Source organism: Artemia sp. Qi Xiang Cuo, chromosome 20 (assembly GCF_049724085.1).
Source record: "Artemia sp. Qi Xiang Cuo chromosome 20, ASM4972408v1, whole genome shotgun sequence".
NCBI classification, from domain to species: Eukaryota; Metazoa; Arthropoda; class Branchiopoda; order Anostraca; family Artemiidae; genus Artemia; species Artemia sp. Qi Xiang Cuo.
In genome coordinates this window covers 48024610-48048521 of record NC_142813.1, presented here as the reverse complement: position 1 = coordinate 48048521, position 23912 = coordinate 48024610, and the positions used below count along the sequence as shown (strand labels likewise).

Here is a 23912-nt window from a genome sequence, read left to right as displayed (position 1 = left end):
GTTAAAAATGCCACTAGCCACTTCAATTTCCAATTGAATGAGCCCTTTTTGAAGTTCTACGAGAACTCCTTCGATACGAAGTGCCCGTGTGGAGAAAAAACACATTGTGCCCACATCGTTCTTTACTTAGGCAGCGCTAGCGCACTGCCTATGATATCGCTCGTTTTTAATTGTCATTTTCAATTGGCTCCAATATTTTTGGCCCTGGATTCTTATTTGAAAGTGTCATTCACCTAATTCAACTGCTTTTCAAGATAGCAAGAAGTGCCTTAACTAGAACTTTAGGCTACCCCATATTAATGTATCCTTTTCTGTCACTCCTTACTTACAGTTCGTTACCACGAACTATTTGATTTTGATAGTATGGGTCCCACTCAAATCACATTCCTGGGCCCCTGGCTGGTAAGATAAGATTTTTATTTCAGAAATTTGGCTATCACAAGCAGAGATACGCCATTCCCACTTTAAAATGGTACATAGGCCTCAAGTCTGCAGAATTTTATCAGTTTGAGATTAAACTTCGAAAAGGTTTGCTTTCGTTGTTGCTTCTCCATCACCTTACTGCAAGTTGCATACTCACTTTTCCATTTCCAAGAAAAATGTTTGCGCCCAACGGATTTTGACAACGGAAGAACGGTTGCGCCCTTCTATAAAATTTGATGTTGAATCTACCACGTTTTCATTTGTTATTTAGACTTTGATCTACTTCTTCGTAAATGGCTGGACACACCGGAAAGACGACTGTTGGACGGCACAGGAAGAGATAACAGAGATCATGCCCGCTAGCTGTTCTATCTTTTGCGCTCAAATAATTCAATTTGTTTCGCTGATACTTTTCTATCATCATTTCATAAAAGAGTGTAAAGAGCAAATAATTGGCAAAAAAAGCGCAAATCCGCTCAGTAAAGGGAAAGAGTGCAATAAAAAAAGTGTGGAAGCTGGTAACGCTGCACTGCGCTGGTTGAAGACCGAAATACTGATATTTGCTTCTATTGATAAGCGTGTTTGCAGCCAAGTACCCAGACATTTTTTAGGGTGGGGGAGTAACTAAAACAAACTTTACTTGATAATTCGAATAAAAAGTACCCTAAACTTCAAGAAAATTGGGATTTTGGAGGGGGCGTTCCTGATTATCTGTGCCATCCAGAATAAATACAGACGCAGACGTGTTTGTCATGCCAAAGACTGGAAATACAAAGTTACAATAACAATCGCGGAAGGGTGGATACCAGCGTTGCCAGTGCTCTACACTTGTACAGTTTTTGGTACAATCTAGAGACCCCAGTACACTGCGACACAGTTGAAAAGTTTTTAGCACAATAGATTTTTTCAAAGATTTTGGTTTTAACTCCTCCTTTTTGGCTTTGGTATTTTTTCCAGGATCTAGTTTGTCAAAAATCTTCTTCTTTTTACTACAATTTTTTATCCTTCTGATCAGATGGTTCAAATTAATCTCTTGCAGTGCAGTTTCAGTCGGAGCGTTTCAAAGCGTTGATAATGCTGGTTTTAGACACACCGAGCCCTTGACTGAAGCGAATGGCAAAGGCCTGAACACCACTTGAGCGGAACTTTTGCAAAGGTCGATATCCAACCACAAAAAAAAGAAAAAGGAAAAAAATTAAAAAAAAAAAAAACCTGAAAAATCCAGAAAACTCGACTTGGAATGTGATAATCATGTCATGCGAGGTTTTGCTAGGTGGAAGCTTGCTAGGTTTTTGCGTATGCCATAACCATAATAGAAGATTCTCCAAAGAAGTCTAGACATGTCATAATTTTGAAGACAAAAATATCAAGTTGGACTTGTCTTTGTAGACGTTGTACGATTGGTATCTGAAGCCTGAAACCAAGCAAGTATTTTTCATTACCCAGTTAGTAGTCTTCAATAAAACGATGATTAATTTGATGCATAGGATTTGTATTTCTACCCTGTTTGGTCTCACGGTTGGAACTTAAGAAAAATTTTTTGGGTGCAGGGGTAAGGGGACTTCGAATTTTGTGATGGGAGAAAAAGGGCAAAATATTTTCTCTGGTCATCGCAAAAGTTCATGTGCTACGGTTTTTTTTATCCCTGTTGTCCGACATGATCTTCTGTCAGTTTCGTGGATAAGCTTTAATTCCACGACCGTGCCTTAAATGTGAAGGGGTGTCAACTTTCAGAAATCACATACACCAGATGGCCCTTGCCAAGCATGGAGAAACTTGCCAAGCGTGGTGAAACTCTATCAAGCACTTTGCGGCCTGGACCGTAATAGAACTGTGCGGCACGCGTGGTGCTCCGAGATGTACATCAGGGGTCGGAAAAAGGTGCCCACTCGCTGAAAGGAATAAGATTGTTGAACTAAGAACAATAGTAATCCCGGGATTAAACAAAAAAAAATTATCATTTCGGTCTCCGAAAAAAGCTTCATTGAGGATAACGTTCACTGAGGATAACGACGTTCTTAATTTTAAATGGCATCCGGCCTGGAAAATTTTACACATTAACAGAATATTATAGGCGGATACAAGGAGGATTGGTTATAAGAAGGGATAAAATAAATGTAGGTTAGATTTCCGTGTAGAGAATTAAAGAGCAAGAAATACCAAATAAAAGTGAAAAATAGAAATATTATTTGCCTTACAGGCAGGTAGCAAATAGATGTGGGTGCAAGGATGTCAGTGTCAAAACGCAACCTAAATCAACAACAACAGCAACATTTTATACATTCAGATTTTAAGAGAATTTTGTTTATCTTTTCAAAAGAAATCTTGTCAAAAGTCCAAAAAATCCCTTCATAAAGCCAGTGTCACTTGTGGGTTATTTCGGAGTCCTCCCCACTTCGTCACCGTTATAAATAGCCATAAATCTGTTTGTATTATGTATTGTATTTATTTGCATATGTATTTTTAATTTTGCTTCTTTTTTTACGATACCATGAAGTTAAAAGAAAGTGGAACTAAATATGTAATTTTAATTCTCCTTTAGAGGGATGAGTCCAGCTAAAATTGTTCTCCTGTTGTGGCATATTGGGAATATGTATGGGAAATGGGAAATGTATGTGGCATATTCGTCTAAATTTATATCAATAAATTAGTAATTTTCTTTTTTCCTGAAGCATAAAGCTGGAAATAAATCATTCATTTTGGGAAACAGTTGATGTTTTGGTATAGTGGGTGCAAAAATAGCTAATAAGCTGCTCCTGAAGACAGGTTTGTTTTTGAAGAAACACCTTTCTCCCATAAGCCTGCATGCTCTTATTTGCTTGTGCCTTTTTTATGGATTACAGCCAGGAGTGCTGATTGCTTGAAAGTATAGGACTGGCTGTCAAAACATACTTCTTAAGTTTAGGGGTTAATTTGTTTGGGTTTTTTTTCAATGAGAAGACTTAGAAAAGGCTTTTCAATGAATGCACCAAGAAAGTCATTTTTTTTAATCTTGGAGGGAAAATCTTGGAATTAATGCAAACGAAAGTTTAGTGAGGGAGTGTTGTCCCATTTAAGGTTTTGTTAATACCTCTTAACCTCTCATATTATAGAATTTAGCTGTATTGGAAAATTAAAAAAACCATAAAAAAGACTTAAAATTAAAGACTCGTAAATAAAAATAAAATTCAAACTAGACCCCAGAATGATGACGCCAGTGATTATTATATTGGAAAAGAGCATTGAATGGTGCACATAGAATTGTATAGTTCTTTTCTTCCCATCTGATTTGTGTCCCATAAGTAACCTCAATCCTGGATTTACTTCTAACAATTCGCCCAAAAATATTCAAACTTCCTCGAAACTGCCAAAAAAGAAGAAAAATACGTGGAAAGCCGTAGAAAGTATGTAGACGTTGTGGACAGTCCGAGTGACGCATTGCAAACAACTATGGCAACGATAGCTAGTCGAATGAGAAGAATTTTCAGCTCCCATCACCAGGTCAACGGATATTCCTATCAGTTTTACTTAATTAATTGCCAGATGCGTTTTCCAGACTACCGATCAGATCGGGTGACTCTTGACCCTTGCATTTAGAGTATATTAGGTCATAATAAGCCAGGCCAAACTGACTTTATTCATAGTGACTAAATATAATAAAAAGGTATTTATTATATAGATTCTCAATAATATATTCATAATTTTTAGGTGATAAATTTTGAGTCGTTGTTACATTTTTAATTTCATAAAGCTAAAAAAGTCTGCAAAAATTCAGAAGTTGAATATTTACCTGAGTGAAAAACTGAAAGTGACTGTTTTTTAGGGTGTTAATGATGAATATTTTTTTGAGTAAGGGATTTTTTGGTACTTATGCATTATATCTTACACGCCGCTATACACTGTATCGGGAAACACTAAAGGAAACCAGTCTAGCGGGAATTTGTAATAGAGAAATGGATCGCAGAGAGTGGTTTCTCATTGTGTTTATAATATTTAAGCTATTGTTTTTTGGGGTTTAGGGGGGGAAGGTACCTAGGTTAGGTTAGGTTACGTATTTAATGTATGCTATGCTTTACCCCCCACCCCATCCCCCTAATGTACAGATATATAGCCCAAGTTTGTTTCTAAACTATTATATTTTCATCCTATTTTGTTTTATTTCATTAGCATTAACCAAACTTGACTTCTTTCGTGTGTAAGATATAATGCATAAGTACGGATTTTTTATAGTCGATGGTTGACACTTCACAAGGGAGAAAATTAAAGCCATTCATTTTGATAGCTTGAATGTAAGATAGAATGTTGCAAATAGCTTAGTGTATACGAAGGAAGGTATTTATACTTGTGCCCCTCCCCCTAAATCTCGACAATTTTATATTTTCCCTTACGATTTCTGAAGTCTTCATCCTGTTTCACAATATATAAATTGCCTTATAATCCCTTATAATGTGTCTATTTTGAGGATTTGACCCCCTCCCCCAAAGTTCTATGTAAGTGTGTGAAATGAAAAAAAAATTTCCATTTTGCTCAATTATGGGTTGCCCCTCCCCCTCCGTCTGGGCTCGTGCCCCTCCCCCTTTAGTCTCGGTTTTTTTTTGTATAAACTATAATTTGTGATGTTTTCGTATAATTCAATGTGGCTTTTTTTTCAGTTTAAAGTTACGTCTCCCCCTGAAATAAATGCCTGAAATGGATTAAAACAGTATATTCATCATGCTCAGTTAGGGGTGGTCAGGTGCAAATCTCAACTTCAGAGAGCAATATTCTTTGTTATATTGCGTCTTTAAATTGCCGCGTCTAAGTTGTGCAAGGAGTTCCCACTTTTAAAACCATGAACACCAGGCAGCCTTCGTCACGTGTGGTGTAAGATTGCCACAGGTTACACAAAATATGCCATGCATGGCACGAAAAGGCATCGTGGAAATGTTCCACGCGTGGCGAAACAAGTAGCGCTCCGAGATATACACCAGGTGATGAGAGTGATCACCCCCTAAGAGTTTTGTGGTTTATTTTTAGGTTTTCTGAAAAAAAAATTAGTTTCAGTAAGATGGGTCTATATGTCGATCAGAACGTTTCCCTTTATTTTCCTAATGTTGATGATGTCATGTAAGGGGAAATATGGACTCCGAACTTGACGTCAGCCTGAATAAACATTCATTTGATAGAAGAACTAATGCTGGTGATGATATATTTAAACAGGCGCAAATGCATGTTCGTTTGGGAGAGAGTTAAGCAAAATTCTTGGGGGAATTAGAGACATAATCAATTCAACTAATACTGTGCCTATATGATTATTGTGCTAATATGGAAATATGATTTCATTCTGCCCTTGATTGTTGATATAATTAGCTATTCCTCAATTTTTCTTAAGGACACCCTAGATGGTCAATCATTTTGATCAAAAGCTTCCGTCAATCAGATTGTTAAAGTATGATTGTCCGTTTAGGAACCGATTGAGTCATTCAAACTTTCTATAAATCACCGTCAACGCTTGACCCAAGCGTCAAACAGGTTCCTAGATGGTCAATCATGCTTTAATCAACTGATTGACGGATAGCATTTGATCAAAATGATTGAATGTCTAGGGTGTCCTTTAGGCCTTTTAAATTATTTTATCGTAATTAAAGTTGGATATTATCTTTAAGTGGGTAATGGATGAAAATTTTGACATATTTCAGAGCCCTAACAGTAAGAAAGATTTATGGCTAGTCGTTTCAACACAACTCCCAATTGCTTTATTTGAGGCTGCAGACAATTACCTGAAAAATTCATTTGCCTAGTACAACTCCTTTCCGATTTTGTAAGAAGCTTCTCTTCTGCTCTTTTAATAATTAAATAAAAAAAACAAGTTTTTTTTTAAACTGAAAGTAAGGAGCGACATTAAAACTTAAAACGAACAGAAATTATTCCGTATTTGAAAGGGGCTGCCCCTCCTCAACCCCTCGCTCTTTACGCTAAAGTTTTTTTTATTGTTTTAAAAACAAAGTTGTGAGACAAAGTCAAAATTTAGTATACAGGAGCAAAGGATTGAGCAGGGTGTGGCCCCTTTCATATACGGAATAATTTCTGTTCGTTTTAAGTTTCAATGTTGCTCCTTACTTTCAGTTAAAAACACTTGTTTTTTTTATTTAATTTCTGAACTTTTTCGAGTTAATAAAGCTTTTATTTTGGCTCACCGTACATGAATAATCAAGACGAAATTTGCATATTAATTTTACTTTTTTTTTTGGTTAAATGGCTTTCTCGAAATTTTGTTCTAACGTAACTTACAAATTAACTTACGTAACGAAGTTCTATGTTCGTATATTTTTATTACGTATATTAGGGGGTTCGCCCCCTTGTCAATACCTTGTTCTTTACGCTAAATTCAAATTGTGTTCCAATTCTTTAAGAATAACCCCTTAATCAGAAAGGCCATTAATTGGAATAAATAACCCTGATGATAGTACAAAAATTTTTTTAGCGTAGCGAGGTATTGAGTAGGGGGCGAATTCAATCATATACGTATTAATTTCCGTTCTTTTTGAATTTTGATGTTGCTCTTTACTTTCAGTTGAAAAAATGATTTTTTTTATTATTTAATTTCTGATTTTTTTTTTATAATGCTGGGAAATCCGGCACCCCCTTCATAGCAATGTCCCTTCCCACATGAAAACTTCCTACATGGAAAGATTCTTCCATGTAACACCCGACCCCCCCCCCCAACTACCAATAAAAATCCCACCTGAAAACTTCTGTATGCTTCCCAATAACCAATACTATATGTAAACATTGGGCAAAGTTCATAACTTGCAGGCCTTCTCCCGGGGACTGTGGGGGGATTAAGTCATCCTGAAAGACACAGATTTTGTATTATTTTTCGACCATGCTTAACAAAATAGCTATCTGAAAATTTTGATCGGATGACTTTGGGAAAAAAATGAGCGTGGGAGGGGTCCTAGTTGCCCTCCATTTTTGGTCACTTAAAAAGGGCACTAGAACTTTTAATTTCCGTCTGATACGATCCCCCCTGGGGAAAAAAAAATAAAATAAACACGCATCCGTTTCTTCTGGCAAAAAATACAAAATTCCAGATTTTTGGAGATGGGAGCTTGAAACTTCTATAGTAGGGTTCTCTGATACGCTGAATCTGATGATGCGATTTTCATTAAAGTTCTTTGACTTTTAGGGGGAGCTTACCCCTTTTTCGAAAATAGGGCAAATTTTCTCAGGCGCGCAACTTTTGATGAAACTTGATGAAACTGATATATTTGAAATCAGCATAAAAATCTGATTTTTTTATGTATCTATTGGTATCAAAATTCCGTTTTTTAAGAGTTTCGGTTACTAGTGAGCCGGGTCACTCCTTACTTACAGTTCGTTACCAGCACGAACTGTTTGATAAAGCTCTTATTTTGGGGAAATTTTTCTAAGTGTTGACTCTGTGTATTCATGGATTTTGATTGTTTTAGGGATAGCTGACATCGTTAGGAGCTGTGAGAATTTACATTAAAAATTAAATGAATATTTTATTAAATTTAATAATGATGTTGCTATGATTTTCGATCTTAGAATTTGGTTTTAATTTGCTTTTTATTGTTACTGTGTGATTTTTTGTCGACAAGTTATTTAAAAAATTCTTCTTTTTAAGAATTTGCGAAAAATGTTATATACCATGCGTATACCAGTAAACATACCCTACTCATAAAGAAGTATATAAGTCCGTATGGGTTGATACAGACGTTCTCGTTCCAACCGCACCGCCATTGCAACGTTCTACTATTCATGCCGTTCTAACCGTTAAAGCTTATAGCTAAAGGTCTTAAACAACTGCTCTATTTCTATCAACTGTGGAATTACACGACTTGAAAATTTAAAGATGGCATGTGAAAGTTTTGAAAAATTACCCCTAAAAAAAATTAAATTGCATTGATTTATTCAGTTCGTCTTTTCCTGTCTTATTTTGTTGTCAATATATTCAAAACGTATATACAATAAACATATTTGTATCACAAAGATACCGTGTGAAATTTTGGAAAATTTACCCCTCAAAGAAAATAAATTGTAATGATTTATTCAATCCTTTTTCCTAGTTTATTTGTCAGTCAATATACCTAAAACACATATAAAATAAAATAAACTATTTAATAAAATAAAATAAAATTATTTTAATAAAATAAAATAAAATAAACATATTTTAATCACAAAGATGCCGTGTGAAATTTTGGAAAATTTCGCCCCTTAAATAAATTAAATTGTATTTATTTATTCAGTTCGTTTTTTCCTATCTTTTTGGCTGTCAATATATATAAAACATATTGAAACACCAAACAAGTTGAGACTAACACAGCTGCGGACTGTCCCCCATCACCCCCTCTTTCAGTATATTTGCTCTTTACTTAAACTTACTTTTATGAAAATTTATTTTAAATTCTATTTTGTTTTCTTGAGGGAACGTACCGTGATACAGAATTTGTTATTGTAGTGGAATTGCTCAAAATTAGACTTTTGCCAAGGAATGGGTTTTGATTTTGGATAATCAGGTATATTAATTTTTCCTATACATAAACTTATATAGTATATACTATATACTGGGCATATACATGGCATATTGCTCATTTGCTATTTTCCCCTTTCCTATACATATATGATGGACAGTGGGAATTGTAGAGCGAAAGTTTGTTTTATAGTTTATGTTGTAATTTAATACACTTTTTGTACTTCATAACTACACAATTTTTATATTTTATACTATTTATTTATTTATCTTCTATAGGTTGTCTAATTTTTTGATATTTTTTATAAAGAATTTTTTTCTTTTATCAATTATATGTGAACGTTTATGTTCTATACACATTATTTGTAAATGCATATTTGGTGCACTGGGATATTGCATCGCTGCATCGGTAAAATGCATCAAACGCGGTATTTTGTTTTCAGTAAAGAAATGATATAGGATCTTCATTTTTTGGAATCAAAACCAAACTTACATTGAAGTACTAAAGATTGAAAGTGAAATCTGATTTTTTAGAATCGGTTAAATGGAAAGTTATACAACCATGTATATCCTTAACAATTTAAAACAGGTCGAAAACTTGACTTTTAATGAAAATGCCATTTTAATGAAATGATTTTTAATGCCCATAATTATGAAGTTTTTGGTATTTGCGGATGCAAAATTAATAATGCTAAAACATGGGCAAAAGATCAGAAAAAAATAAGGTGATAAATCAGCTTCCCTTCGGAGGTGTAGTTATCTTAGCTAAAAATAAGCTAAAACATATTATAACAAACAGCTTAAGAAGACGTAGCTTTCTTTTGAAGCTTTAGTTGTCTTTTGGGAATCAATAAACTGTTAATGTTTGAATTTTTGGGACAAAACACCTTGTCAAATTTAGCTAATTACTTTTGCTATTTTGTTTTCACGGTTCAATGTGGCAACAGAGACGAAAATGTGGCACTTGCCTAAAGCTTCATAATTTGAAATAAACGGAAAAAAAATTATTGGATAATCGACCTATTCAGCCACGTCAAATCAAATAGGTTTATTAACAAATAAAAAGATAAATCACATAATTAATAAGTTCCGTCCATTCCTGGATGCCGGGGAGCTAAGATGGGTTCAGGTGGCAAAAAAGGTTTTATTTTGATGTCCTTGGTATTTCAACAGTATTTCTGTCCTTTTTAGACTCACCCTCCAACCCTAGCCTACGAAGAATTGACGGCATGCCGAAAAAATTTGCAGCAGCAAGGAATTAACGTTGACAGTGAATACATCCGAGACACGTGGCACCCCTTATATAGAAATCATTTTTTGCAGAGAAGTTTGTTGAGGGCTAATGATTGCAAACGAGGCTTTTATTTGTACCACCAAGGACTCGAAACAGAGGTATGAAATAATCTAATTGTTAAATTTTTATAATAATTCCTAATTTGTTATCGATGGTAAAAGGGGACAGGTTGACACCCCTCTCCACTTAAAACTAGAAAAACTATGTAAAAGTATTTCTCGGATTAATATACAATAAAAAATGACGTCAATTCACAAATGACGTTATAATAATCCCTAATTTGTTATCGATGGTAAAAGGGGACAGGTTGACACCCCTAGCCACTTAAAACTAGAAAAACTATCTAAAAGTATTTCTTGGATTAATATACAATAAAAAAGGAGGTCAATTCACAGATTACGTTATAACAATTCCTAATTTGTTATCGATGGTAAAAGGGGACATGTTGACACCCCTCCCCACTTAAAACTAGAAAAACTATCTAAAGTATTTCTCGGAGTGATATACAATAAGAAAGGAGGTCAATTCACAGATGACGTTATAATAATTCCTAATTTGTTATCGATGGTAAAAGGGGACAGGTTGACACACCTCGCCACTTAAAACTAGAAAAACTATGTAAAAGTATTTCTCGGATTAATATACAATAAGAAATGACGTCAATTCACAAAAATTTAGAGGGGGTAATATATATTTTTTTAAGGTCTGGGTGGGGGGGGCGAATTTGTCATTTTTTCAATTTTTTGTTAGATTTTAATACCAACTAAAAGGCATTTTTCAGTTAAAATGCCCTGAAATGGGTATTCATAAAAATCTATGGGAGAATATAGGTGAGCACATGCCCCCCCCCCCATTCATGGCAACGACAAAGGATGAATGAAAAGGCAATCAATAACGGATGGTAAAATCGATATCGAATACACTTATGCTACTGTGTTTGTATTTAAGTCACTCTTATGATTTCTATTTGTATTACTCTATTAATCTGCAAAAAATATTTTTGTGCTCTTAGATAGTCTACTCTAGGTTTGTCGTTTAGTTCCGGTGGTCTCCTGTTTACCTTCTTGTACCTCCTGTGGCACCTAGAGCGTCGATAAGGAGTCAAGTTTTCCTAATGCTGCCACCACATCTTCCCGCTCAGGTTGCAGGAACGCATTAAAAGTGCGGAGGTGTGACTGATACTGTTGGGTGTTCTTAGGACGCCCTCTCTTCTTCAGTTCTGTAGGCAGCAACCATAAAGTTGCCTTGGAAGTTCGAAAATTTCCTCCCTGGCAAGACTGATTTTCAGTATTTCTATTGCAATTAATTAAAAGAAACTTTTCCACAAAATAAGTTTTTCAAAGAAAAGTAAAGAACTCCATTAAACAAAAAATTAGCAAAACTAAAATCAAATAATCTACCAAGCGTGAAACTACCACAAATCAGTAACGATAAATAAATGAAACTCAAAACGAACAGAAATTACAATAATTAACCGATTCAAACTCAAAATGAGCAGAAATTAACATAATCAAAGGCCAGAACAAAATTTGCACTTTACTGAAAAAAAATATAAATGTTTTTACTTTTATATTTTTAATAAATCAAATAATATTAACATTTTGATTACTAAGCATCAATATATGTCTATTAAACTGACAATGCATATTCATTTGTATTTTTTTTCAGTAGAGTGCAAATTTTGTTCTGGCCTTGGGAAGGCCTTTTCGAGCCCTTCGAAAAAGGCTCGAATTAGCCCTTTTCGAAGTTTCTACGACAACTCCTTCGATACGAAGTGCCCGGGTATGAAAAAAAAATAGATTGTGCCAACATCGTTCTTTATTTAGGTAGTGCGATTGCGCTGCCTATGATAATATTCAGAAAGGATTAGATTTTGAGCACTATCCCTAGCCAACTTCTGTTTTTCTAGCTTAGGTCTGATAAAGAGTATCAAATGATGTTCTTCAAGCAGAGTTTGAGACTCTTTGCACAGAATAACATTAGGACCACTTTTAAAAATCATATGACTAAAAAATCCTGACATTGCTTGACTCAATTTAAGTGACGCTGAAAATTGTGAATAGAAATCCATCTCAAAGCTACTATCATAGCTGTTATGTTTTATCTGTAAAATATTTAACAGTTACTTTACTTTAAATTTATTATATTTTATAGTTCTTATATTTGATAACAAAAATACACTGTAGGTATTATATTACATTTAAGTGTATGTAGCTATTACATTAAATATTGACGAAGACCACACTGCCTTTCCATATCAAACAAACACAACTTAAAAACAATAGGGAAATTTTTTCCAAGACAGTGCAATTTAAATCGGTGAATATTTCGGCCCTATGTCCAAGGGCCGTCTTCAGCACAACATTAAAGAAAAAATGTATATAAAAACAAACTTACATTAAAATACGAAGTTTAAAACTAAAAATGCTTTTAAAAAACGCTTTTAAAAAACCTTTAAAACAGCCCCAGAATCATTACTTCGACGAAGTTCAACCGGGACTGATAAATAAAATGATGAGAGAGGATGAACTCATTCAAACGAAATAAAATGAAATTATTAACTGCAAGTTTTCAAAGCTAATCTTGCTTTTTTAGCAGCTAGTCTTAAAGGCCTTTTTATAACAGGTTCAATACTATTGTCAATTGGTTTAATAAAAAATTTTGTTAGATCATTTTTAATTAAATTTGAGTATAAAGAAGTCAGTGAATATTCTCCTAAGTCCCTATTTAAGGAAGTATTTTTATTTATTTTGAGCTTAATTTCGATTGATTCCCGGACCACCTGTTTTATCCCCAAATCACTGCTAATGAGAGAAGATTTTTCAAAAAGTATTGTGTGGCTGGGATTATCAAATATATGGCTAGCTAAAGCAGAATCAAAAGAGTTATTAGAATTATTAGCAATTAACGCTTTGTCTATGTCTTCTTTATGCTGGTGTATCCGTTTTTCTAGATTCTGATGAGAAACCCCGAAGTTCAGTTTCCCCATAATGGGGAATTATGGAATTATGAAATTTGGAATTATGGGGAAACTGAACTTCGGGGTTTCCTAGATCATCTTAATACTTATGATAGAGATTTGAAGTTTACCCTAGAAATTGAATTTGAAAATAAACTACCATTTTTAGATGTGCTAATTATCCGTAATGCTAATAATTTTGACTTCACTATCTATAGAAAACCAACACAAAACAATAGATATCTTCATTTTAATTCAAATCAGCTCCCACAAGTTAAAAGAGCAGTTGTAACTTCTCTCATTCACCGTGCCCTGAACATTTGCTCCGATTCATACATAAAGCAGAAATAAATTTTATCAGAGATATTCTTTTTGGCAACGGATACCCCATTCCTTTTGTCAATAATACGATTAACCATAGACTAAAAAGACATTTTCGTAAAATCAACGATATTTCACAATGTGAGGCTCCGGAAAATCCCTCTAATATAATCTATCTTCCGTACATCCCAAGAATCACCACAAAAATAAAAATATTTGCACAAAAAGCAATCTGTATTTAGCTTTCACCAATAATTTTAAAATAACAAATTTCTTAAACTCCGGTAAAAATAAATCCCCAGTTACTCGCCAAAGAGGGGTTTATCAAATACCATGCGATTTTGGCAATTACTACGTTGGCAGAACTCATCAGAATCTAGAAAAACGGATACACCAGCATAAAGAAAACATAGACAAAGCGTTAATTGCTAATAGTTCTAATAACTCCTTTGATTCTGCTTTAGCTAGACATATATTTGATAATCCCAGCCAGACAATACTTTTTGAAAAATCTTCTCTCATTAGCAGTGATTTGGGGATAAAACAGGGGGTCCGGGAATCAATCAAAATTAAGCTCAAAATAAATAAAAATATTTCCTTAAATAGGGACTTAGGAGAATATTCACTGAATTCTTTATACTCAAATTTAATTAAAAATTATCTAACAAAATATTTTATTAAACCAATTGACAATAGTATTGAACCCGTTACAAAGAGGCCTCGGAGAGGAGAAGCTAAAAAACAAGGGTAGCTCAGAATACTTTCAATTGAAGATTTATTTCTATTTCTTTTGACCTTATTCATCCTCTCTCATCCTTTTGTCAATAAGTTCCGTAAGGGTTTCGTTGAACTGAGGGCACCAGTGCTGCTTTAATAGTTTTTTTAAAAGAGTTTTTTAAAAGTGTCTTCCGTTTCAAACTTTTCATTTTGAATCTGGTTGGTTTATATATATATTTTTTCTTCAATGTTTTTGTGAAACCACCCATCGGACTCAGTGCTAAAATTTTTACCGATTTAAATCGAACTCTCTTGGAAAAAAAATTCCCTCTCATTTTTAAGCTGTGTCTGTTTGATCTATTAAATTTATTAGGGCTAAAGTTATTTTACCGTATATATAGACATAGTTATGTAGTAATAAATATGAAAGATAAGCTGAGGATGGTAAGGTAATAGTAAGCACTTCTAAGGTGACACGAAGATTTGTGGCATTATTAAAACCCGATGGTGTTCAGAATTACTGTCATAACCATAGGATCAAATGTTTACTTTGTATGTCATGTCGGCCGCAGTCGTATAAAATCAATTTTTGTTAATTTTATCCGTAAGAATAGGATAAAAGTGAAATTTGTGGAACCGTTAAAACTTAATAATATCCAGAATTATTGCATTAACTTCAGAATAAACTGTTTACTTTGCATACCCTTTTTGTCGTATTAAATGCCAATTAAATCCATTTCTGGCTTTTAATGGTTTTTATATCTCAAAATTTGCATTTGTTTCCTTTTAGATTATCTATACAATAAACTGCAATGTGGACATTGATGTGTCGCAAAAATATAAATAATGTCAGGTATGTGGCAATAAATCCCTATTTTGGACGCTATGGAGACAACCTATAGGTTGTCAACCGCCTTGATTGTAAAGGTTGCATTATAAATTGAGTATTAAGTATGCGATTTCTGATTTAGTTTTGTTTGTGGTAGTTATTTGCTACTCATGATAATAATTATCTTTATCATATTTATATATATTTATCGTAATATTTATAATAATTATAATCATGATAATAATTAAACCACAGAGAAACAGGGAGACTATTTATAAAAGTCTTGTGTCTCAAAACTCTTCGTTGGTTTTTATTGGCTCAAAATTTCACCCACGATTTCCAATCAGGAGGAATTTAAGTTCTCTTTCTGTTTACTAGCTTACAATTTCGCTCAGGAAAATAGGAATTTCGTCACCTTTTATTTTTAAAGAAGAGAAAATCGAGAATTTTTGGCGTTGTCAAAGCTTAATAAAATTCAAAATTACTGCAGTAGCTTCAAAATAAACTGTTTACTTTGCATTCCCTTTTTGTTATATTACATGCCGGTTAATCCATTTTTGGCTTTGAAATGAAGATTTTTATGTTTAAAAACTTGCATTTCTTTGCAAATAAATTACCTACACAATAAGCTGCAAGGCTGACTTTGGTGTGCCGTAGCATTAGAACACTCGCCGTGAGAAATAATTTTGGATGTATGTATGTTTTCGAAAACGGCTCCATATTTTTGGGGGAAAATAGGCATCTTGGGATATTCTCGCATAAAAAAAAACGATTAAGATAGATCAGAAGTCTGAGAAAATTCGTTGAGAGCCTTAATTTTGGTTTTTGCAAATGACGTCATGTACTATGTTAGTACATCATATAAAAATTTTCTTATATGATGTCATGCATAGCATAAATAAGATTGTTGAGTTTCCAACTCATCAATTATCTATACTATCTTTATAAATGAGCAATAATTGTTTATTTTTCTCGAAAACGGCTCCACATTTTTTTTCGAGATTTGGTATCTAGGGATATTCTCGCATAAAAAAAAAACGATTCAGATAGGTCAGAAGTTTGAGAAAATTCATTGAGAGCCTTAATCTTGGTTTTTACAAATAAAGTCATGTACTATGTTAGTACATCATATAAATATTTTCTTATATGATGTCAAGAATAGCATAAAAAAGATTTCTGGGTTTGCAAATTATAAGTTATCTATACTATCTTTATAAGTGATAAATAATTGTTTATTTTTCTCGAAAACGGCTCTATATTTCTTTTCGAAAATTGGTATCTAGGGATATTCTCGCATAAAAAAAAACGATCCAGATAGGTCAGAAGTCTGAGAAAATTAGTTGAGAGCCTTAATGTTGGTTTTTGCAAATGACGTCATGTACTATGTTAGTACATCATATAAGCATTTTCTTATATAATGTCATGCATAGCATAAATAAGATTGTTGGGTTTCCAACTCATCAATTATCTATACTATCTTTATAAATGAGCAATAATTGTTTATTTTTCTCGAAAACGGCTCCACATTTTTTTTCGAGAATTGGTATCTAGGGATATTCTGGCATAAAAAAACGATCTAGATATGTCAGAAGTCTGAGAAAACTCGTTGAGAGCCTTAATCTTGGTTTTTGCAAATGACGTGATGTACTATGTTAGTACATCATATAAGCATTTCTTGTGACATAATATAAGTATTTTCTTATATGATGTCATGCATAGCATAAAAAAGATTGTTGGGTTTCCAAATCATCAATTATTTATACTATCTTTATAAATGAGCAATAATTGTTTATTTTTCTCGAAAACGGCTCCATTTTTTTCGCCAAAATTGGTATCTAGGGATATTCTCGCATAAAAAAACGATCCAGATAGGTCAGAAGTCTGAGAAAACTCGTTGAGAGCCTTAATCTTGGTTCGTGATAAGATGTGAAAAGCAGCCACCTGGACCATAAATTGTGACAACACTAATGCGGGCAGCTAAAGCAAAAGCCATTGATAAATTGGCTGAAGTGATAAAAATACAAAAAATTGTCAAAAATGAAAATGAAGAGCAAAGACCCGGCCGATTAGAAAATTATACTAAAACGGCAATTAAAGTTTGTAGAATATAAAATGAAGAGCAAATACACATGTGGTTAGAAGACATGCGACACCGAGCAAGTGAGCGAGTCAAAAACGAAAATGAGAAGCAAAGACGCAAGCGGTTAGAAGAAAACTGGTGGCGTTCCGAAAATGAAAATTAAGAGCAAAGACTCACGCAGTTAGAAAACATGTGACAACGACCATGTGAGCGAGTCAAAAATGAATGTGAAGAACAAATACACACGCGGTTAGAGGAACAGCGGCGGTGGGTAAAAAATGAAAATGAAGAGCAGACAGACGCGGTTAGAAGACATGCGACAACAAGTATGTGAGCAAGTCAAAATGAAATTGAAAAGCAAAGACACACGTGGTTAGAAGACATGCAGCACCAAACATGTGAGCGAGTCAATGAAAATAAACCTGGACAGCGAGAATCAGAACGTGTCAAAATTGAAAATGATAGCGATGATGATTGGGTTTGGGATTTTGACACGGATAAGGTCATCAATGTCTTGCATACCTTTGTTAAAAGAACAAAGGTTCGGCGATATGTATTTCATAATGACGAAAGACAAGCCGAGGTAAAACGAACTAAACAAATTGATAATGATAGCGATGATTATTATGTTTTGGATTTTGACACCTATAAGGTCCTCAGTACGTACCATACATTTGTTAAAAAAAAACAAAGGTTCGGCGATATGTATTTCATAATATATATCGCCAATTCTCTTAGTTTTTAAGAGCCAATTTTCTGAAAACGTCAAGAGTAGACTTATTTCAACACAAGACAAAAGTTATGGTGTCGTGGTAATATACAGTAGTGAAAAGTCCTATACTCTCCATCGAAGATATTTGATATGCATCTAAAACCACACAAGCTTCATGACCCCGCCTTTGCGTATGCGCAATGACAAATATTTCCGATGAAGAACCAAGTAATCGTTCATTTTCCCTCAAATCTTTTCTTGTACTGGGCTAAGTGATATTTAATATGGTTCTATTTTGATAACCACAATTTTGAGACCGGCAAATCCAAGTGTAATTCCATATGCTATAATAGAAGCTATAGTTATTTTTTCTTCAAACTTGGGTAACGAAATTACAATTTCACTTTCGTATATGATAAAATTTACGCTAATTTGTTACCAAACCCTCAATTGCTTTGGACTAATCTTGTTACCCTGAATTAAAGCTGTCTAATAAGAGGAAAACAAGAAAAAAACATGAAACATTCTGATTCTAGAAATAAAAATATAGCTATTTTTTTAATTTGAAAATCTAGCTATTCTTCAAGGCTACACAATATTTAATTGTGCCTCAAATGAACGAGCTAATTTAAATGAAACTTAAATATAAATGTTTTTGCTAGCTGTTAAGTTTGCATTAATGAGATGGATCCTTGGGATCCATCCACCATATTTACCGTCATAGCACCATATTTACGACCATAGTATTACTGACTCTGAAACTGAGAAGCTCATCATAGTCAGCGCAATAGATCTCCCTAGGTAAAGAACGATGTTAGCACAATGATTATTTATTTTTTGGTTTCTTTCATTCTTTTAGACCAGGCACTGCGTATCAAAAGAGTTGTCGTAGAAACTTCGGAAAGGGCTTATTGGACTGGAAATGGGAAGGGCTTGTGCCCTTTTTGATTGCCGAAAGGGTTTGGAAGGCAACTAACACCCCTTCCACGCCCACCATTTTCCCAAACACATCCAATCAAAATTTTGAGTTAGCCATTTTGCTCAACGTAGTTGAAAGATCTGGAAACTTTTGTCTTTGAGGAGGACACTCCCCCCACAGCCCTTTGGGAAAGGGTTGTAAGTTATCCCTTGGGGCATATAAGGTTTTCATAGAAAGCGTTGTCGTAGAAACGTCGATTGGAAATTCAAAGGGCTAGTGCCCTTTTTAATAGTCGAAAGTGACTGGAGGGCAACTAAGCCCCCTCTCACTCCCACCATTTCCCCAAACACATCCAATCAAATTTTGAGATAGACATTTTGTTCAACATAGTTGAAAGCTCTGAAAATTAGGTCTTTGAGGATGAAAACCCCCTCAGAGCCCTCAGGGCAAGGGTTGTAAGTTATGCCATGGGGGCATATAAGGTTTTATAGAAAGTGTTGTCGTAGAAACTTCAAAAAGAGCTCATAAATTGAAAGGGCTAGTGCCCTTTTTAATAGTCGAAAGTGGCTGTAGAGTAACTAACCCCCTCTCCCGCCCACCATTTCCTGGGGGCAAATAGTAGTATGCCCTGGGGGCAAATAAGGTTTTTATAGATAGTGTTATCGTAGAATAATAGTAGAAAGTGTTTCGAGGGCAACTAACCCCCCTCTCACGCCCATTATTTCCCCGAACACAGCCAATCAAAATTTTGAGGAAACCATTTTTTTTCAACGTAGTTGAAAGTTCTGGAATTTGTCTCTTTTAGGATGAAAAACCCCCACAGCCCTCAGGGCAAGGGTTGTAAGTTATGCCCCGGGGGCATATAAGGTTTTTATAGATAGCGTTGTCGTAGAAACTTCAAAAATGACTCATTCAATTGGAAATTGAAAAGGCTACTGTCCTTTTCAAAAGTCAAAAGTAATTGGAAGGCAACTAACCCTCTCTCCCGCCCACCATTTCCCCAAACACGTCCAATCAAGACTTTGAGACAGTCATTTTGTTCATCGTAGTTGAAAGTTCTTGAAATTATGTCTTTGATGATGAAAAACCCCCACACCTCTCAGGGCAAAGGTAGTAAGTTATGCCCTGGGGGCATTTTATAGATAGTGTTATCGTAGAAACTTCAAAAAGGACTCATTCGTTTGGAAATTGAAAGGACTAGGGTCCTTTTTAATAGTAGAAAGTGTTTCGAGGGCAACTAACCCCCCTCTCACGCCCATTATTTCCCCAAACACATCCAATCAAAATTTTGAGGAAGCCATTTTTTTCAACGTAGTTGAAAGTTCTGGAAGTTGTCTCTTTGAGGATGAAAACCCCCCACAGCCCTCAGGGCAAGGGTTGTAAGTTATGCCCTAGGGGCATATAAGGTTTTTATAGATAGCGTTGTCGTAGAAACTTCAAAAATGACCCATTCAATTGGAAATTGAAAAGGCTGCTGTCCTTTTCAAAAGTCAAAAGTAATTGGAAGGCAACTAACCCCTTCTCACGCCCACCATTTCCCCAAACACGTCCAATCAAAACTTTGAAATATCCATTTTGTTCAACGTTATTGAAAGTTCTGGAAATTTGGTTTTTTAGGATGACGAACCCCCCCCCCACAGTCCTTAGGGTAAGGGTTTTAAGTTATGTCCTTGGGGTATATAGGGTTTTTATAGAAGGGGTTGTCGTAGAAACTTCAAAAAGGGCTCATTCGGTTGGAAATTGAAAGGGTTAGTGCCCTTTTTCATAGTAGAGAGTAATTGGAGAGCAACTAACCCTCCTCTGATCCCCCCTATTTCCCGAAACATATCCAATCAAGATTTCGAGATAGCCAGTTTTTTCAACGTAGTTGAAAGTTCTGGAAATTAGGTCTTTGAGGATTATCCTCCGAATAGGGATTGTAAGTTATGCCTGGGGCATATAAGATTCTTTTTTATAAAAAGCGCTGTTGTACAAACTTCAAAAAGAGATCATTTGATTGGAAATTGAAAGGACTAGTGCCCTTTTTAATAGTCTAAAGTGATTGAAGGGCCTCTCACGCCCACCATTTCCCCAAACACATACAATCAAAATTTTGAGATTGCCATTTTGTTCAACGTTGTTTAAAGTTCTGTAAATTTGGTCTTTGAGGATGACACCCCCCCCCCGAATCCTCAGGGCAAGGGTTGTAATTTATACCTTGGGGGCATATAAGGTTTTTATAGTAAGTGTTGTCGTAGAAACTTCAAAAAGGGCTCATTCGGTTTGAAATTGAAAGGGCTAGTGTCCTTTTTAATAGTCAAAAGTGATTGGAGGGCAACTAATCCCCTCTCACGCCTACCATTTCCCCGAATATATTTAATAAGGTAAAACAAAATAGGGAGAGGGGTAATTATGTCCGGAAATTATGTCTTTAAGGATGACAAACCCACCACAGCCCCCTGGGCAAAGGTTGTAAGTTTTACCCTGGGGGCATATAAGGTTTTTTTTGAAAGTGTTGTCGCAGAAACTTCAATAACATTCAATTGGGAATTGAGAGGACTAGTGCCCTTGTTAATTGTCAAAAACGATCGGAGGGTGAATGCCCCCCACGCCCATCATTTCTCCAAAACACTTCCGATCAATATTTTGATATAGCCATTTTGTTTTACCTTATTGAAGAGTCTGTAAATTTTGTCTTTGATTATGACAACACTCCCACAGCCCTCAGGGCTAAGGTTGTAAGTTATGCCCTGGGGGTATATAAGGTTTTTATAGAAGGTGTTGTCGTAGAAACTTCAAAACAGGCTCATTCGATTGGAAATTAAAGGACTAGTGCCCTTGTTAATAGTCGAAAGTGATTGGAGTGCAACTAAGCCCCCTCTCACTCCCACCATTTCCCCAAACACATCCAATCAAAATTTTCAGATAGCCATTTTGTTCAGCGTAGTTGATTTCCAGATGGAAAATATATTTTTGTGGAGGATACTCCCTCACAACCCTCAGGGCAAGGGTTTTAAGTTATGCCCTGGGGGTGTATAAGGTTTTTATAGAAGGCATTGTCGTAGAAACTTTAAAACAGGCTCATTCGATTGGAAATCAAAGGGCTAGTGCCTTTTTTAATAGTCGGAAGTGATCAGAGGGCAACTAGTCCCCCCCCTCACGCCCATAATTTCCCCAAAGGTATCCAGTCTCTATTTTGAGCCAGTTATGTTGGTCGGCATAGGTGATTTTAAGGTATGAAAAGTATCTTGGTAAAGGACACTCTCTCACAGCCTGCAAGGCAAGGGTTTTAAGCTATGCCCTTGGGGCATATAAGGTTTTTATAGAAGGCGGTGTCGTACAAACTTTAAAAAAGGCTCATTCGATTGGAAATTCAATGGGCTAGTGCCCTTTTTAATAGTCAAAAGTGATTGGAGGGCAACTAAACCCCCTCTCACGCCCACCTTTTCCCCAAACTCATCCGATCAAAATTTTGAGACTACCATTTTATTAAACGTAGTTTTAAGTTCTGGAAATTAGGTCTTTGAGGATGACAACTCCCCCTCATCCCTCAGGGCAAGGGTTGTAATTTAAGGATTCTCCGAATCCTTCCCATTATTTCTTATGGAAGGGTTGCTCGTATAAACTTTAGAGAGGACTCATTTGACTGAAAATTGAAAGTTCTTGCTCAATTTTCAAGATTCAAAAGAGATTGGACGGTAACTGGCCCCCCTCCCCTCCTCTAATCCTTAAATGCATCAGATAAAAATTTTGAGATAGACATTTTGTTAAAATAGTTCAAAGTTCTGATAAAAAAAAACTCCGGTGTCGACTGTCGACACAGCCCACCAGGGCCCGGGGGTAGGTGTTTTAAGTTATGCCCTGGGGCATAACTTATTAAGGGGGGTTAATAACTTATGGAAAGGGGTTTTGTATGGGAAGAACACATAGGAAATCTATTATAATTATCCAATTATAAGGTTAAAATACATGATAAATGCAATCTGTGATAGATGCAAAATTGCTTTGGCACACAAAATCCTATCAAACAGTTCGTGGTAACGAACTGTAAGTAAGGAGCGACCCGGCTCAATGGTAACCGAAACTCTAAAAAACGTAATTTTGGTACCAATAGATACATCAAAAGAATCAGATTTTAATTCTGATTTCAACTATATAAGTTTCATCAAGTTTAATCCCGTCAAAAGTTACGCACCTGAGAAAATTTGGCTGCTTTTCGAAAAAAGGGGGAAAGACCCCCTAAAAGTTATAGAACCTTAATGAAATTCACACCATCATATTCAGCGTATCAGAGAACCCTACTGTAGAGGTTTAAAGCTCCTATCTACATAATTGTTGAATTTTGGATTTTTTGCCATAATAAAGATAACGGGTGGTTTTTTATTTGTTTGTTTTTTTTTTTGTTTTTTTTTTCAGGGTTAATCGTATTGACCCAGTGGTCCTAGAATATCGTAAGAGGGCTCATTGGAACAGAAATTAAAAGTTCTAGTGCCCTTTTTAAGTGACCAAAAAAAATGGAGGGCAACTAGGCCCCCTAGGTTGGTTGCTTACGTGTCATGGTGACCACACTTTGTTCTTGATGTATAATGAAACCAGTTTTCTACGTCCACTCGGAGATAATCAGCTTAGTCTGAGTGAGAAAACAACTCTGCAGGTATATTTTGATCAAACATTTAGTATAGGGGTTTTAGAGGTGTTAGGTTAGGTTTTTAATATAATGCGTTCTTGGCGGCCTGCTTTCCTTAATTCTCTGGTGTAGTTTCCATAATTTTGTTACTAAAGTATTATATTTTCATCATGCTTTGATATATTTTATGATAATGATGATTGACCTGACTTCACTTCTTTGGTGTAGTCGCTATAACACGTACCATCTATTGATTCCCAAGGAAAATAACAACATCAAAGGAAAGCGGTACCTTCTTAAGCAATTTAATGCCATATGTTTTGACTTATTTTTTGCTAATTTTTCTCTCACGTTTCTTTTTTTATATAGTGCCTGCTACCATCAGAAACCGCATAGCTGAATATTGAGGTATTTGATATTAAAAGCTGAATTCTCTGTTTTTCTAAATATTAAGATATATATCGGGGTTTAAGATGCTCCCTAAACCAGTTCAAACAATCATATTTCATTTTCACTTTCCTTGGTACATTAAAGCTAAGACCGTAGAGACGCAAGCAAATGCTATACATGGACAATGCTTCAACTCTTGTCTTGATC

At 35.1% G+C, this 23912-nt stretch overlaps 1 protein-coding gene across 1 annotated transcript in view; it reads left to right on the top strand.

Moving 5' to 3' along the window:
* Positions 1-5520: 5520 nt before the first annotated feature.
* Positions 5521-23912, top strand: part of LOC148940300 (dynamin-like GTPase OPA1, mitochondrial) — an 84229-nt gene continuing 65837 nt past the window's right edge. The window contains exons 1-2 of the mRNA XM_089106125.1: positions 5521-5613; positions 10070-10270. Of these exons, the coding sequence (XP_088962251.1) occupies positions 5521-5613; positions 10070-10270 (294 nt within the window). The remainder of the gene's footprint in view (positions 5614-10069; positions 10271-23912) is intronic.